At 48.0% G+C, this 16,114-nt stretch overlaps 1 protein-coding gene across 9 annotated transcripts in view; it reads left to right on the plus strand.

The window, feature by feature from the left end:
* The window catches only part of LOC101321628 (kinesin-like protein KIF16B), a 278,548-nt gene that overhangs the window by 142,873 nt on the left and 119,561 nt on the right, over nt 1-16,114 (plus strand). For all 9 annotated transcript variants that reach the window (XR_002174849.3, XR_012326207.1, XR_012326206.1 and 6 more), the window contains exons 16-17: nt 4,140-4,222; nt 5,763-5,851. Coding sequence is in view for 4 of the 9 variants with exons in the window: in XM_019927579.3 (XP_019783138.2) it covers nt 4,140-4,222; nt 5,763-5,851 (172 nt within the window). In the remaining 5 variants the exon portion in view is untranslated. The remainder of the gene's footprint in view (nt 1-4,139; nt 4,223-5,762; nt 5,852-16,114) is intronic.

Below are 16,114 nucleotides of genomic sequence, written 5' to 3' on the forward strand. Positions count from 1 at the left end.
ATAAACAGACTTCTTTTTCTTCTTCTGTTTTTTATTGAAGTGTAGTGGACTCACAATATTGTGTTAGTATCAGGTGTACAGCAGAGTACACAAACTTCTCGAATGAGTTGTCCACACTCAGGAGACCTGAACTGCACTTTCCCTGGGCTTCTGAGGTTTTCCTTCTCCCCCTCTGAGGGTCCTTCTCTGTTTCCTTTGCAGGTTCATCTTCCTCTCCTTGAGCCATTGAAAGCCAAGCTCCTCAAGGTGCCCAGTGTTGGGTGGGCCATCTTTTCTCCCACCTCTCTGTTCTCTCCTCTTTCCCACACCTGTGGCTTCCTTTATTAGAGATGACTCTCAGATGTATATAGAGATACCACATTCTCACGCACACACACGTATATGCACATATATATGTATACATCTCTACCTGATATCTGTAGAGATGTGTGTGTATGTGTGTATATACACATGGATCTTAGGTAGATATGTACACATACATATGTATGTATGTCTGTCTCTATATTTTGAGGTATATAGTTCATCTATAAACTTTTTTTAAATTACCATCAGGATTAATAAGCAATTCTTAATCCTCCAACTTTCTAGATTTCTTCATTTTGATCATTTAACAGAATATACTTGATAAGAACCAGGCGTTCTTTCAAAAGTATACTTGCCAACATCAGGAGAACATCTTAAACAAAATATGCTTTATTTCAGCACCATATCTTCTCATCACAGAGCACCAAATTATCAAAAACTATGCATATATATATATATATAATAGAGAGTAAAGTCGGTAGGAAAGTGGGTAGGTTGGTAGATGGACAGATGGATTGAGAGATCTCCTAGGCGTTTCTTCTGGAGCTTCAGCTCCATATTTCTATCTGCAAAAGGCATCTCAAATCCATTATGTGTAAAACCAAACTCAAGATTTCTCCCCCAACCTGATTTTGGTCCTTTTCCAGTGTTCTCAATCAGTGTGAACAGGTCCCCATCCAACTAGTTACAGCAAAGCCCAGGAGCATCTTCTTCACCTCCCCGGTCCCCCTATCTGGCCCATCATGAATCCTGGTGAGCTTATCTCCCAAGTATCTTCTGGATCTGTTTATTGACCTCTTACCCATCCCTTCCAGTTCTGAGCCGCCATCATGTTTGACCTGGACCACTGCAGCAATCTCTTACCTTGTTTATCTACATTTCCTCTCGCCCTCTGGTACATTCTTCAAACAGTAGAAAAAATGATCTTCCTGAAACTCACGTCTGATTGTGTGATGCTGCTGTTGCGCAAAGCCCTTCAGGGTCTTGCTGTTGCCCCTACGTGAAATACAAGATGCTTTACTGTATCCCGAGCAACTCTACATGCTCCGTCCTCCCCTCTCTCTCCAGCTTCACCTTGTGCAGCGCTCCCCCTGGTTTCCTCTGCCGTGTCTCCCATCCCTCATCATCATTATCACTTCTTCCTGTCACAGTCTGTTGGATATGCCCCCCGCCCCCCGCAAGAGCTTGTCTTAAGCACCACCTCCTTCACGGCATCGTTCCCTAACCTCATCTGCAGCCAGCCCCCTTCTCGCATGCTCGTGAGCCAGGGGCAGGGTATCTCTCCTTCAGTTGCAGCTTTGCATTTATGTGTTTGGTTAGTGACCTCTTCCTCTTGCTTGTTCACAAGTTCCCTAAGGACAAGGTGTGTGTCTCACTCGTTCACCTCTGCATCCCCACCCCCAGTTCTTATCATAGCGCGGTAAGTGTTCATTCAGTATCTGTTGAGTGAATGGACACACAGCCGCAGCATGTGAAAAAGAAAAAATGAAGCACATCTTTTAAGCCAGTAGGTTTGTCCATAAAGGAATACGATAGAGGAAAGAGAAGGCACCAGCCTTAACAGAGCCCCTTTTATGTGCCAGGTGCTTTATACACATTATTTGGACGGAAAGAAGGAAAGGTCATGGGTAGTTTTGTTTTCTTTCATAACTCCTCGAAGGGATTTTTATGTGTATTTCATGCCAATACATGGGTGGCAAGATTTTTTTCAGTGATTTAACATGATATGAAATATGTCTCTGAAGTACTATCCTATTTTTCCATTAACATATTTTAGCAATTTTCAACTTGTGTGCCTGGGCATTTTATTAACAGAAAAAAAAAAAAGAATTGGATTAGGTATAATTAACACCTCAAATGAGATTGCCTTGTTAATCTCTAATGTCATTTTAAGAGCGTTAAGTACACATATATCCTGGACGTGGCTACTTAACTTTTGACTTTAGTGTGGCACACAGTTTTGAGTCCTAGTCATAAAAGGCATGTGGGAAACACCTTTCTTCATTGTGGTAATGGTGCCTTTCCATAATTGGGAAATATACGAATGCAATTTTATATGAGGGGGATAAGCAGACTGTAGGTGGATAATATCTGCTACTGCCCTTCTGAGTCTCCCAAAAACGTGTGCTGCTTCTCATGTTGACTCCATTTCTGCTAAAAAATGACAGCCATCAGAACCAACCCTTCGGTTGCTCGCTGTGGTTACGATCTAAACCCGCTAGGTTCTAACCGTATTGAATTTGAAGCTCCTTTGAGAATCCGTGACAGTATGTCACATGGGCAGGTGGATGTGCGGGTCTGAAGCTCCAGAGTGGCCATGTGGGGTATTGCTATTACCTGCAGGGTCCAGGTGGAGCTGGTACCCAACTAGAGGTCACGTGCCCTGTCCAGAGGAGGCAGCCAACAGTAGCCCAGTGACAGCACAGATCTACTGATACCACATCTTCTAATTTTTGAAGGGAAGCCAGAAACTCAGACTTTTATGTGAAAACTACAGATTTTTAACCGTTGACAGTGAAGGATTTTGTTTTTTACATCTGCGCGGGACACACAAAACACATCCGTGAGCTGATTTTTTTCTCTGACCTTCGTTGCAGATTCTTTATCCCGGCTGCTAGTTCTTCACGGTCTCTCTCTCCCTCATCTGTCCAATACGGGTTCCTGCTGCTGTTTCACGTCCCCTGCATCTTGGCTGGACCTGACGCTCTCCTTTCTCCAAGCCCAGGAGGTCCATCTCCTGTCTCAGGCTCAGCCCCTCCCCTCGTCACCCTCACACGGAGCATCTCGCTTGTCCTGTGGGACCCAGCTTAGGTCCTTGGTGTCACCTCCTGCACCCTGCACTCATCACTTTGATCCGTCGTGGTTGACTTCTAGATGAATGTCTTATCTTCACAAATAAGTTGCATTCTTTTTCAGGACAAAGATTGAACATGGGGTTTGGGGGTGGGGGGTGGTTTGTTTTGAAGCTTGGTTGACTCTCAGGTGCGAATGGGACCAGAAAAGATAGCGAATCTCCTAAATGCCTCCAGTGACAGGGAGCTCACTGCCTTCTGTGACATCCATGCCAGTTTGGGACAGCTCCTATCTTAGAACGCATCCGTTTGCTTAAGCTGAAATTTACCTCCCCACCTAATGATTTTGTTACCCTTGGGCATTTACACTGAATTCTTCTGCCCCTTGTACAATCATTTTCTGAACAAGCAGGACCCTAGTCAGTCCAAAGGAGCTGTTCTTGTGTGTCCAGTGTAGGCGTCTACACAGGGTTTTCTCAAGAAGCCGTGTTTTTACGTGGAAATAGTCACTGCATATGCGCATTTTCTTTCCTGTCGAATTCTGAGGGAGTTTTTAGTAACAGTGACCCTATTACTAAAAACCTACTGCTCTGACAGTTTCACCGTGCTTTCATTTGAATGCACTGTCCTTTGAGGTTTCTACTTCTATCGGCATTAATAAACATTTCCTAAATTGGTGACCATATGCTTTGCTTGATATTCTCACATCTCTTTGGTTACCTGATTTCTGTTTTTCTTTTCAACAATCAAAAGTCAAATTATCTGTATACTGAGTTTTAAATCTCTTACGATATTGTCATGCTTAGATCCCTCACTTCTGCCCTGGGTAACGTGAGAATTGTGACACTCGGCTCTAAAAATAAAAGCGTTTGAAGATTTAGAATTGGCTTATGTAAGCAGACTTCTGCGACGAAAGCCTCCCCTCACTCTGTTGTTGTGTAGGACACTGGAAATCACATCTCAGCTGCAGGATTCCATGTTAGAATGTCACCAGCTAACCAGGTTGCTCAGTGTAAGCTCATTGCTGTTTCTGTGTGTTCTTAGGTGCCGTGATACTCCTGGGAAGAACCAATATGTTTCGCTTTAACCATCCGAAGGAGGCCGCCAGGCTCAGGGAGAAGAGGAAGGTGAGCAGTGTGGAATCTCCTGTAGCTCACTCCGCTCTGGGAGGGGCTGGGGTCGGGGAAGAGGGGGTCTCCACTCTGGTTCCAGCAGTTTAACTTTCTGGAGCACGAACCAGCCCATAGCCTGGATTGATTCTAGAGGGTTTGTTTCCCAGCGGATGGCTCCCTGGTGAAATAGGCTAGCAAGTGAGATCCAGAGCAGGAGGAGAGACACTGCGTCTCGACCCTCCTGTTGAGCGCTGCATCCCCTGAAAGGAGATGGGCGTCATTTCACATTAAGTGGAGAGTACCTTCCACTCAAGAGCATCTGTTTTAAGAGTTAACCCCATATCAGGATCACTTTCATCCAAAAGTTGGCTCACTTTTTATTTTCATTCACAGTAAATTGGATTTTTGATGAGGGTGTGAAGCAGAGAGGGGGTGAACTTAGGACGATGGGAAGAGGCTTCAGCTTGGATGGGGATGACTAGAGGGCACTTGAAGTGCTGGATGAGGGAGGTGGGCAGAGGACCAGAAAGAGACAGGAAGAAATGGAAGGGAGAGAAACCTGTCTAGGACGCCGTGTTGACTGTAGACTGAGGAAGGGAATTAAGTCACAGCTGAGTTTTCTGTGAGCCAGGCACTGTGCAGAACCTCCACATGTACCAGTTTATGTGCACAGAGGCTGTTATTACACCCACATCACAGATGATCGAGATGAGAAACTGAGGCTGGCCTGTCCCGTGGCCAGCAAGCGGGCAGCCGGGGCTGCAGCCCCGCATCTCAGCCTGCTTTTGCTGGGGCTGCCCAGAGTTGCCAGTGCCTTAAATGCGGAATGACGAGAAAGCCGCAAACCCCAGCCGTTTCCAGGGCTGCCGGTTCCAGCCTGTGAAGCCTATTGTCTGTTCCAGCCCAGAGTCGCCCTGGAGGGCCCTTTTCAGGACAGAGTTGCAGGGAAGAGAGGGAAGGAAACAGGTTTTAACTTAGTTATAATCACGACACAGGATGAGGGGAGGGAGGGCTGGCAGCGCGGGGCAGCTGACGTGGGGCCTTGGAGGCCCCTGGAAGGAGTTTGACTGTTTTCTAACCATTTGAGGTATTTAAGCAGTAGAGGAATGTGAAGATAAATTTACTACAAATATTAGGAAACTTTCCATGGAAGCCAAACAGGTTAGGCTGTTGCTCTTTTGGTCTCCCTCCACCTCTCCCTCTCCCTCTTTGTCACTCAGCAAGTGTGAGTACTGCTCCTGCCAGGGGACAGGGTTGACACAGATGCCGTGACCCCTTCCCTCCACTTGAACGCAGCAGCCAGGTCAAGGAGATCCACAGGGCTGTGCAGTTCCCGCCCGAGCGCACTGCGGCCCTGCTGGCCTTAGCGTGGGGCTTGGGCTCCAGACGGATCCCTGGCCTGACCCCTGACGTGCATCCTCAGAGAGACCAGTTGTGTGCAGGCTGATGGGGGGCGTGAGCGCCTCGTTGCCTCTCCCCAGTGGAGCGTGGGGAGCACAGAGCGCGGCCTTCCCTTGCTGCCGAGGTAACCGCTCTGCCCTGTGTCTGCTCTTAGAGTGGCCTTCTGTCCTCCCTCAGCTTGTCCATGACCGACCTGTCCAAGTCCTGCGAGAACCTCTCTGCCGTCATGCTGTACAACCCAGGGTGAGTGGACTGCGGCGTTGCCTCCCCTGGGGTTTTCACTGTTGTGGTGTTTGTCGTGTCGACCCCATTAAAGTCATTAATTAAAAAAAGAAGTCAGTTAAAGAAAATAAAACTTCTGCAGTCAGGCCTCCTTATCACATCAGCCGTAGTCATTTTCCACGTTCCTTTACAGCCCTTGCTGTGTATGGACACCCTTTAACTTAGTTATAATCACGGCAGAGGATGAGGGGAGGGAGGGCTGGTGGCGGGGGGCAGCTGACGTGGGGCCTTGGAGGCCCCTGGAAGGAGTTTTCTAACCATTTGAGGTCTTTAAGCAGTAGAGGAACATGAAGATAAATTTACTACAAATATTAGGATGTGTGTCATCTGGAGAACGTAGCATAGAAGACTATTAGGAAGCCACTTCCTTATTCCCGGTGGGAGGTACCAGTGGCTTGGGTCTGGGTGGTCACCATAGTGATGGGAGCATCGTGGAATGAAGGGCGGGTTCCCAGGCTCCGGGTTTAAACAGTTGGGCAGGTGATGCACTTGCTCCTGAGGTGCGGGAGGCAGGGATGAGCAGTCTGGGCTGGCGGTGGGGTGAGGGTTCAGTCAGTGTATCTTTCCTATTAGGTTGGAAGTTTTTCGAGGTCAGAGGCTTATCTTACTAATTTCTGTATTCTAGAGTGTCATTCACATAAGCTGCTTGACGAATGTTTAGCAGACAGATTAAGAATGAAATTTTAGTAAGACACCTGTGCCCTTTGCGGGCAAAAGGATTTTCACTAGTTGCTCTGGGCATTGGTGTTCTAAATGGTGGGAAATGACACATTATGCAAAGGAATGTGTTTCTGTGCACGAGTCAGTTTCCAAATGGCACTGCAGTTGGTTGAATAACCTCGAATTCATGTTCGGGGTCCTCAGGCAAAAGGTGGGAAGAGGGCCTCGTGACAAAGTGAAGACTTAGGCCAAGGCTGTCAGAGAATTCAACGAGAAACACTCTGCGGTCGGCTGAAGGGAGGGTGCTGGATGGGTTGGATGCTGCGTCCTGTTCATCTGGCTTCGGTTAGCAGACACATTTCGTATCTGCCACCCTTGCACTACTCATTTGTACAAATTCAAATTCAAATGGCTTAATACTTCATCATACCTTCATTCCCCCGACTCCAGGCCCCGCCCCCAACTTGCCACCTGCTCTAGAGAATGATTACCCATGAATTAAAACAGAATTGGAGAGAAGTTGCTGCCTCTGATTTATGGGAAGCAGACACCTTGTAAAGTTCTGTGCTCCAGCGACTCGGCCAAACAAAGCGGGATTAAAGCCAAGCTGGGCTGTTTTTACCTTTTTTGATGTTACAGGTGTAACTATCCTTGGCCTAAATTAAGCGCCACGCGATAAACGGGAAGAATGTTGAAAGAAGTATGTTCACTGCTTGGACACTAGCTGAATAGTTGTTACATAAATCTAATAAGGCGCCTGCACACAGAGTGTGTTAGTTTCTCAAGATGGAAACTTAGGGCTGAGATGCTTCAATAGGACAACGCGCATTTATTGAGGGCGAGGGGAGACCATAAGTGTCAGGTGCCGTGTTCTCTCTGCCTAAGAAAATGGACACATGGGTGTGAACCCACTTAGCGTGAAGTCATGGAAGTTATATGATTCAGGATTAGTAGCCTGTGACCTGGGAGGGCCAATGGGAAGGGAATGGTGCAAACTGACGTGCTTGGAAGGGATTCTCTTCCGGTGTCCATGCCTTGTAATGTGTTGGGTGATGTAGAAAACCAGAGACTTTCAGAAAGAATCTTTCTTGATGTTGAGATCACCTCCAGCCAGCATCATGGGATCTGTGCCATAAGCCTAAATAACGGGAACCCACTTGTCCTCCACGCTTATGGAGACCAGGCATTGTCCCCTGTGTAACATCGTCCCCAGTTCTCCCCTCTTCTGTGGACTCTCATTGCCGTAGCAGTGCGCAGCCTGTGGTAAATAGCCGGGGCCCATGGCAAGGGGTGGGTGGTGTGGAGGGTATAGCAGGGCTGTGAGGAGGCTTAAGTAGTAACCCTCCTAAGTCCCTGGTCCAGCACTTTCTTCTCCATAGTTGAGGATATAAAGATGTTAGAAGTCTATAAAGATGCCTTATCTCAGAGAACAAAGTGGATAGAACACTAACCAGAGATTCAGCCCTGGATGCCCGCCAGGTAGGAACCCCAAATCACTCCCTTCTGTTTTACTTGAGAATTCTGTTCAAGATTCACAAAAAAAACTGGATTCTGTGCTGGGCCCTGAGATGTTTGCAGGAAGAGGTTTTCCCCTGGAGAGATGTTCTGGGAAGGAACATTTTATGAGCAAACAAGGTGAGTGCTGGCCACAGCCATGCTGAGCTTAGGAAGTGATAAGAGGATTCCGCAGGTTGGGGCCTGACTGGGGGGCGCTCTGAAAGCCATGCCTGGGCGTGAGCCGGTTGCTTTGATAAACAGATGTCTGTTCTTTGAGGAACTGCGCTTTGGGGTTTGGGAGGATGGAGCAGGAGAGAGGGCAGCTCAGGTTCTGCCGGCACAGTCACAGCACCTGTGTACACGTAACGTTTTTATAAGTTCTGGTTAGTGTGTTTAGAATTTATGATTATGAACAAAATGTATGGCCCAAAATACAACAGAGAATTATTTTCTCTATACTCATAAGCATTTGCTAACTCATTTCTTCACTCTTTTTTTTTAAATTGTGCTAAGATACACTTAACATGAAATTTCCCATCTTAACCATTTTTAGGCGTACAGTAGTGTTAAGTGCGTTCACATCGTTGCAGCTAACCTCCAGAACTTTTTTCCTATAAAACTGAAACTCCGTACCCATTAAGCAGTAACATCCCAACCCCCCTCCCCCTCACCCCTGGCAACCGCCATCCTATTTTCTGTCTCTGAATTTGACTGCTCTGGGTACCTCATATAAGTGGATTCATACATTATTTATCTTTTTGCGACTGGCTTTTTTTTTTTTTTTTTTTTTTTTTTGTGGTACGCAGGCCTCTCACTGTTGTGGCCTCTCCCGTTGCGGAGCACAGGCTCCGGACGCGCAGGCTCAGCGGCCATGGCTCACGGGCCTAGCCGCTCCGCGGCATGTGGGATCTTCCCGGACTGGTGGGGCACGAACCCGTGTCCCCTGCATTGGCAGGCGGACTCTCAACCGCTGCGCCACCAGGGAAGCCCGTGACTAGCTTTTTTCACTTAGCATAATGCCTTCAGAGTTCATCCATGTTGTAGTAAGTATCAGAGTTTCTTCCTTTTTAAAGTTGCATAACATCCCATTGCATGTATATATCACATCTTATGTATCCATTCATCCTTCGATGAACACATGGGCTGCTTCCACCTTCTGGCAGTTGTGAATAATGCTGCTCTGAACACGGGTGCACAAATATCTGTTTTGAGCCCCTGCTTTCAGTTCCTTTGGGTATATACCCAGAAGTGGGATTGTTGGATCATATGCTAATTACGTTTTTAATTTTTTTGAGAAACTGCCACACTGTTTTCTGTCTTAGGTGCAGCCCTGTTACATTCCTACTAACAGCGCCCAAGGGTTCCAGTTCCTCCACATCCTCACCAATACGTGTTATTTTCTGTTTTTTTTCTTGTTAGTTTTTTCTTTTGTTTTGTTTTGTTTTTGATAGTGGCCGCCCTAATGAGTGTGACGTGGTACCTCATTGTGGTTTTTCTTCAGTCTTTGTTTTCTTTCCATTTTCTTAAGAATTTCCAATCTGGAAAGTAGTGTTTGGAAGTATAGAAAGATGGAAGATCTGAAATTCAGCTCCCCCAGTAAGTTTAGTAAATAACTGATGAGTGTCAATCTGACAAGGATCTATTTCCTGGTGACCTCCCTCGAGCCCTGCCAAGTTCAGTTCACCCAGCCCGTTCGTCTGTATCTCAAAGCCCAGTCCATGGGGTAGGGCTTCAGGAGGTGTTTCTAGCCAAGGAGAGATGTGATCATATTTGCCTCGAGAGGGAACAGTGAGGGCGCGGAGGGAGCTGTGAGAGGGACCTGGAGGTGAGGCCTGAACTGAGGCAGCAGTGGGAGGAAGCTAGAGGCAGCGGTGGGCTGCACAGGCGTCCAGGGCAGGAAGGAAGTGATGAGGCCCGAATGGATGTGGGAGGGAAAGAAGGAAAAGCTGGTCACATCCATTTTCTGGCTTAAATAATTGGTCCGGTGTCGCATGCTCTCCAGCTGAAAAACAGATACGGCAGGAGGGCCAGCTTGTCGAGAGGCAGGGAGAATGCTGAGCACAGCCTTGAGAAACTGGACCCCGGGCTGCGAACTTCCTCCTGGGAGTGACTGCACAGGAGCACAGGGTCGGCCGCCGGGCGCCCCGTGGGGAGCGTGGGGGCCTCTGCAGCCTGTCGCAGGCGCAGGGTGAACGCGGGGCCCCCGTTGACAAGCCCTCCTGCTCGTTCCGCATCCACTCAGCTGCTGGGTGAGGGCCCTTGTTTGGCCAGCCTGTGCTGGGGCTCAGTTCCCTTGGAGCGTGCTCTAGTGTACAGGGAGGACTGTGGGGAAGCCTGGCGGAAAGCAGGGAGCCGGGAGCCTTGTCTTTGCCTGTGACGCTTGGACTCCTCTGGGTTGACTCTGGGTGAGGGCAGCTGTGCAGCTCCACCCAGGCCCCTGGCCGCGGCGCCCCGCTCCTCACCGTAGGGGGTCTGTGTCCACCTATTCGGTGATGGGTCTCACAGGCTTCAGCAGGTGGCCTGTCCCTGGTGACAGTGCAGAGTTTGGGGTCCCTTACCGCGTATTTACCTCTCTTAGGACCAGTTTGGGATCAGTGTTCTGCTTTTAAACCTTTCTCCCTCTTAGGCAAACTGGCTTTTGGCCTTCTTAATGATTCCCTGACGCTAAGTATTGGCTTAATAAATGTTAGCTGCCCCCCAGCACCGCCCCCTCCCCTGCCCCAAACCTCCTCTCTTCTTCTTTGTTTCTCTCTTATAAAACCCTCATGAAGGGACTTCCTTGGTGGTGCAGCGGTTAAGAATCCGCCTGCCAATGCAGGGGACATGGGTTTGAGCCCTGGTCCGGGAAGATCCCACATGCTGCGGAGCAACTAAGCCCGTGCGCCACACTACTGAGCCTGCGCTCTAGAGCCCGTGAGCCACAACTACTGAGCCTGCGCTCTAGAGCCCGTGAGCCACAACTACTGAAGCCCATGTGCCTAGAGCCCGTGAGCCACAACTACTGAGCCTGTGCTCTAGAACCCGTGAGCCACAACTATTGAAGCCCATGCACCTAGAGCCCGTGTTCTGCAGCAAGAGAAGCCACCGCAATGAGAAGCCTGCGCACCGCAACGAAGAGCAGCCCCCGCTCGCCACAACTAGAGAAAGCCCGCACACAGCAATGCAGACCCAACGCAGCCAAAAATAAATAAACAAATAAATAAATAAATTTATTTATTAAAAAAAAAGCAACCCTCATGAAGACGTCTTTGTTAAGAGGCCGGGACTCTTCTTTAGTGTCAGCTGCTCCTGTCCCTTAAGCACCAGCCAGCTTTCCAGTTACTTAATAGAAGTCGCGGCCCACAGTTCCCTGGAGAAAATAATTTTTCTCCCCGAATTGGCTCCACCCAGGGACTCCGTCTTCCCAGCTCTTTCCCTCTTCCTGTCCCCGCCCACACTTCGAGCAAGTTCACTCTGAGAATGTTGCTGCCCATCATTGAGGGGGAATGAGCAACAGGGATTTTCCTCTTTAAGTGGCCGACATGGTCCATCCGTGAGGAGCAGCTGATGTTCTGCATTCATCAGGGCTCTCGTGACCCATGCGCGTAATACCTGGTTTCCTCTACGAGGCGACACAGGGGGGACTCGTGGACCTGCCCCTGGAACCTGTCCGGCCTTGAGCCGAAGGGTGGGGCTCACCGCACCCCCTTAGCCCTTCGTGGTGACCCCTTCTTCCTGCAGGAGCCCCTCCTCTTCCCAGCAAGTGGCCTGGCCCTCAGTGCCTCTGGGATGCCCTCCAGGCCCCGACATAAGCACCCATTTGTCTCCCACCATTACGTTCTGCCACTTTCCACCTTGAACTTCAGGCTTCGGTTTAAGTGGACAGAACGTCTTTCACACCTCTCTCCAGGCCAAATCTATCTATGAGACTGTCCACAAAACCCACTCTTCTTCCCGGGGGCAGTCCTCTTCATCTTTCAAGGTGAGTGTAGGAACTGTCTCCTCAGAAGCACTCTGTGCATCTCCAGTTTGAGCGAAGTGCTTCCTCTTCGTCCTCTGGCAGGTGTTTGGTGCACACCTTTCTCATCATAGCTTTTTCCCGATTCCTTTAGTTGATGCTGGTGCCTGCCTTCCCATTAGGCTTCCTGAGGGCGGGGCCGTGCCCTGCTCCTCTTTGAATGTCAGCATCTCAACACAGTGGGCACTTCACAGATGTTCACCAAGATGTAGGTTTGCAGCCGAAATGCTCTCAGCGCGGGAGATGTGTCTGCTCATAGGTGCCTCGTGCTTCAGATGGGTCCTTACGCACTGTTTAGCATCTCCAGACTAGCTGGGCCTTATCTTTTTTTTTTTTTTTTTTTTTGCGGTACGCGGGCCTCTCACTGTTGTGGCCTCTCCCGTTGCGGAGCACAGGCTCCGGACGCGCAGGCTCAGCGGCCATGGCTCACGGGCCCAGCTGCTCCGCGGCATGTGGGATCTTCCCAGACTGGGGCACGAACCCGTGTCCCCTGCATCAGCAGGCGGACTCTCAACCACTGCGCCACCAGGGAAGCCCTGGGCCTTTGTGAGGCTCTCACGCACACAGATGTACTTCGTGCACGTTTTGTGGCTTTCTTGACTGTTGCACGTGCACATCTCTTGGTTTCCTTGGTATCCTATAGACCTGAGTATGTTTTTTTGCAGCGGATTTAAAGTTTATGCTACTTAGTACTCAGTTCCTTTTAGAACAAAGCTCTCTGAAAGAATTACATCAGGTTTGCAAATGACTGTATCCAGTAAGATCCAACTTATCTTCAGAGCAGTCAGTTTCAACAGGCAACCTAGTAATTGTCCAAAAAAAACCCATGCTCTGAATCATAGTAAGATTTGGACTTTTTAAAAGTGAAGTCTTTGCTACCCAGGAACATTTTATGAGCCCAACTGGGCATGTCATGTTGGATGTATCGTTTCTAAGGTAGTTTAGGAACTCACTGCCGGCCCGCATCGTAGGCTTTCTGGAAACCAGGGTTTGTAGGCACACATGCGTGGTACTTAGTGCCAGAGAATTTTTGGAGGAGGCAAAGCAGCCTGGTGACTTCGTTTGAGAGTCAGCTCCACTTTGGGAAGCGCCCAGCCAGGGTCTTTGCCAGGAAACTGTTTCACTGCAGGGGAAATGTCCAAGCCCACTCCTCAGGCATCCTCTGTCTTGCTCTGAGGCTGCAAACAGGCGGCTAACTTGGCAGAAAGCGGGAGCTTTCACAGCTTTTTGAAAGTGCTCTGAGCAAAATTATATACATTCCAAGTTCATTTCAGTCTTAAAAATAAAGGGAGAAAATGTCATTTGTGCATTGTCCTCCTTTAAGCACTGACCAGCGGCGAGCCTGTTGAAATGGGTATACTGCATTCGAAGAAATTCCGAAGAGGAGAAATGCCTGGGTTTCAAATGCGGTTGGGCCAAAAATATCTAAAGTCAAAAATCAAACCTCTCTTTGGCAAGCCGTCCAAGGAGCTTTATGGAATGTAGCGCTGATGGGGTTGATGGGCGTCAGGGCCGACTCAGGGCTCAGTGCAAGGCCCCTGACTCTGAAGACTGTCTGAAATCATCGACAATCAGGGGATAAGGACAGATGAGTGATCGTTATTTTTAACCTAACTTTTAATTTTCGTGTGTTAATCATTACGGAAAATTTAGAAATCACAAACAAGCAAAAAAGAAGAAACTACGGCAGTGAACATGTTGCTGTATATTCTAGTCTATACCTCTGTCCCACCATGTAGCCACCTCTCTCTTTCTCTCCGTGTGTGCACATGTATATGTACATTCATTTACATATATACATTTATACTTATATACATTTATATGTGTTCTTTTACCAGGATGGGTTCACACTGGGCTTGTTTTATGCACTTACATATCTTTCCCCTTCGTATGTATTAACCTACATCATTTTAACATCCATGTGAGATTCCATCGTATGGATATGCCATACCTTACTTATCTTCTGTCGGCAGGTGTCTTGTTGTCTAGCTTTGAACTGTGGCAAGCAGTTGGGGTGAACACATGTGTAGCTAAATCTTTGTGCTTATCCGCGAGTATCACTTCCTCAGGTGAGAAAAAGTAGAATGGGATTACCAGGCCAGAGGGTGTATATATTGATAGTTTTAAGGCTCTTGATAGATGTTCACAAACTGTTCTATAGGATGGTTGTACGTATCACCACTATTTCTCTCCCACCAATACCACATGAGAGTTTCCCTTTCCTTGCAAACTGGAAAAGGATCCTCTTGACTCATAGACTGTGTTGATATGAACACACCCTCCTGGTTGCAGCTCTAAGCTCTATTCACAGCAGCTGGAGTCTAGGCAATCCTGCTAACAGTGGCTCTCTCTGGAAGCCTGTCCTGGGCATCCTGACCATCACCCGGGATTCATCAGGCACCTCACTTGTCCTGTGCAGAGCTCCGTGCTGTGTGCAGTTCGCTCCAGCCTTCCTGCTCCTTCAGGTTTAGAGTAGGGTTGGGGTTTCGGAATGTGAAGCCGGAAGGAACTATATTCCGCAGGAAGAGTTCCGGGATTGCGACGCAGAAAGCCGAAAGCACCAAGATACGTTACTGGTGAGGACTTCTTACCAGCTGACAGCAGTTGTAGGAAAAGGAAGTAGTTTCATTTTCCTTCCTCTCTCCTACCCCTTCCCTATTTCTTCCTTAGGCTTTCCCTCCCTATTTCTTCCCTCCTTCCCTCCCTCTCTCCCTTCCTTCAACTGGAAGGATAAATACATCACACTGGGGAGAGAGTAAGAAAACGTCAGTAACCAGGTGCTTCCTTTGCTGTACTGAGCTTAGCTTCCCTCTACATTTCTGTCAGCTTCCAGGAAACAGTCACAGAATCTAATCTGTTCACTCAGTTCCCAGCATAGCACCTGGAACTTAATAGCCATTGTAATACATGTGAACCAAGTGAATTCAGTTCTTCCCCTTAATTCATACCAATGTAAAAGGGGCTTCAGAAACATAGCCTGGTCATAGCTGGAGATACTCTTGGTAAGACCCGCACCGTCAGGTGAGGTCATGTCCTCACTACGGGTCCTGGGAGGAAAGATTGCGTTGCCCGTGGATACAGTGCCCTGCTAGCCCCACTTTTCTCTCTTCTCTCTCACTTTCTGGGACTTTATACATTGTTTTATCCTTTTTTTTTCTTGCTGACCTGGAGTGTGAAAGTTTTATACGTGTAGTGGTTGGCAATATTTATGTTGCTGGTGACTTGGCTGTGTTTTAGCTGATGGTTATTTACTGTGTTTGTCTCTGCTGGTTTGTCTTATTGGGCCTTAACATCTTTCAAAAGTTTGCTTTGCCGCAAGACTGACTTCCTCTCCAGTCTTTGGTCTCAGTGGTGTCGCTTTTTCATGGGCCATTTACTCACTTGGCGGTTGCTGTAGAGCCTTAAATAGCTTGTGAAGATGCACAGTCTTGGGGAACTGGTGGTGAACGCAGCTGAAAGACGTGAGCTTCTTCCTCCATTAACAGAGAACAGCGTCAGTTTCAGCCAAGCCCCGGGGATATGGCAAGCCGATTCCAGACCACCGTGGTAGAGCAGATGCACAGTAGAGAGAGCCGTGCGCAGTGTTTGGTTTCCCAGTGCATTTAAAAACTATGTTTATACTGTAGTATTACATTATACTGTATGTTAAGCATGCGGTAGGATTATGTCTAAAAAAATGTACATACCTTAATTTAAAAACACTTTAAAAATGCTAACCATCATCTGAGCCTTCAGAGAGTCACAAGGTTTTTGCAATAGTAACATCAAAGATAACTGATCACAGCTCACTGTAGCAAATATGATAAGAAAGAAAAGTTTTCAGGATAGTGAGAATTACTAAAATGTGACACAGAATGGCCATCATCAAAAAATCTACAAACAATAAATGCTTGAGGGGGTGTGGAGAAAAGGGAACCCTCTTGCACTGTTGGTGGGAATGTAAATTGATACAGCCACTGTGGAGAACAGTATGGAGGTTCCTTAGAAAACTAAAAATAGAACTACCATACGACCCAGCAATCCCCACTACTCGGCATACACCCTGAGAAAACCATAATTCAAGAAGAGTC

The sequence above is a fragment of the Tursiops truncatus genome, chromosome 15 (genome assembly GCF_011762595.2).
Source record: "Tursiops truncatus isolate mTurTru1 chromosome 15, mTurTru1.mat.Y, whole genome shotgun sequence".
Taxonomy (NCBI): domain Eukaryota; kingdom Metazoa; phylum Chordata; class Mammalia; order Artiodactyla; family Delphinidae; genus Tursiops; species Tursiops truncatus.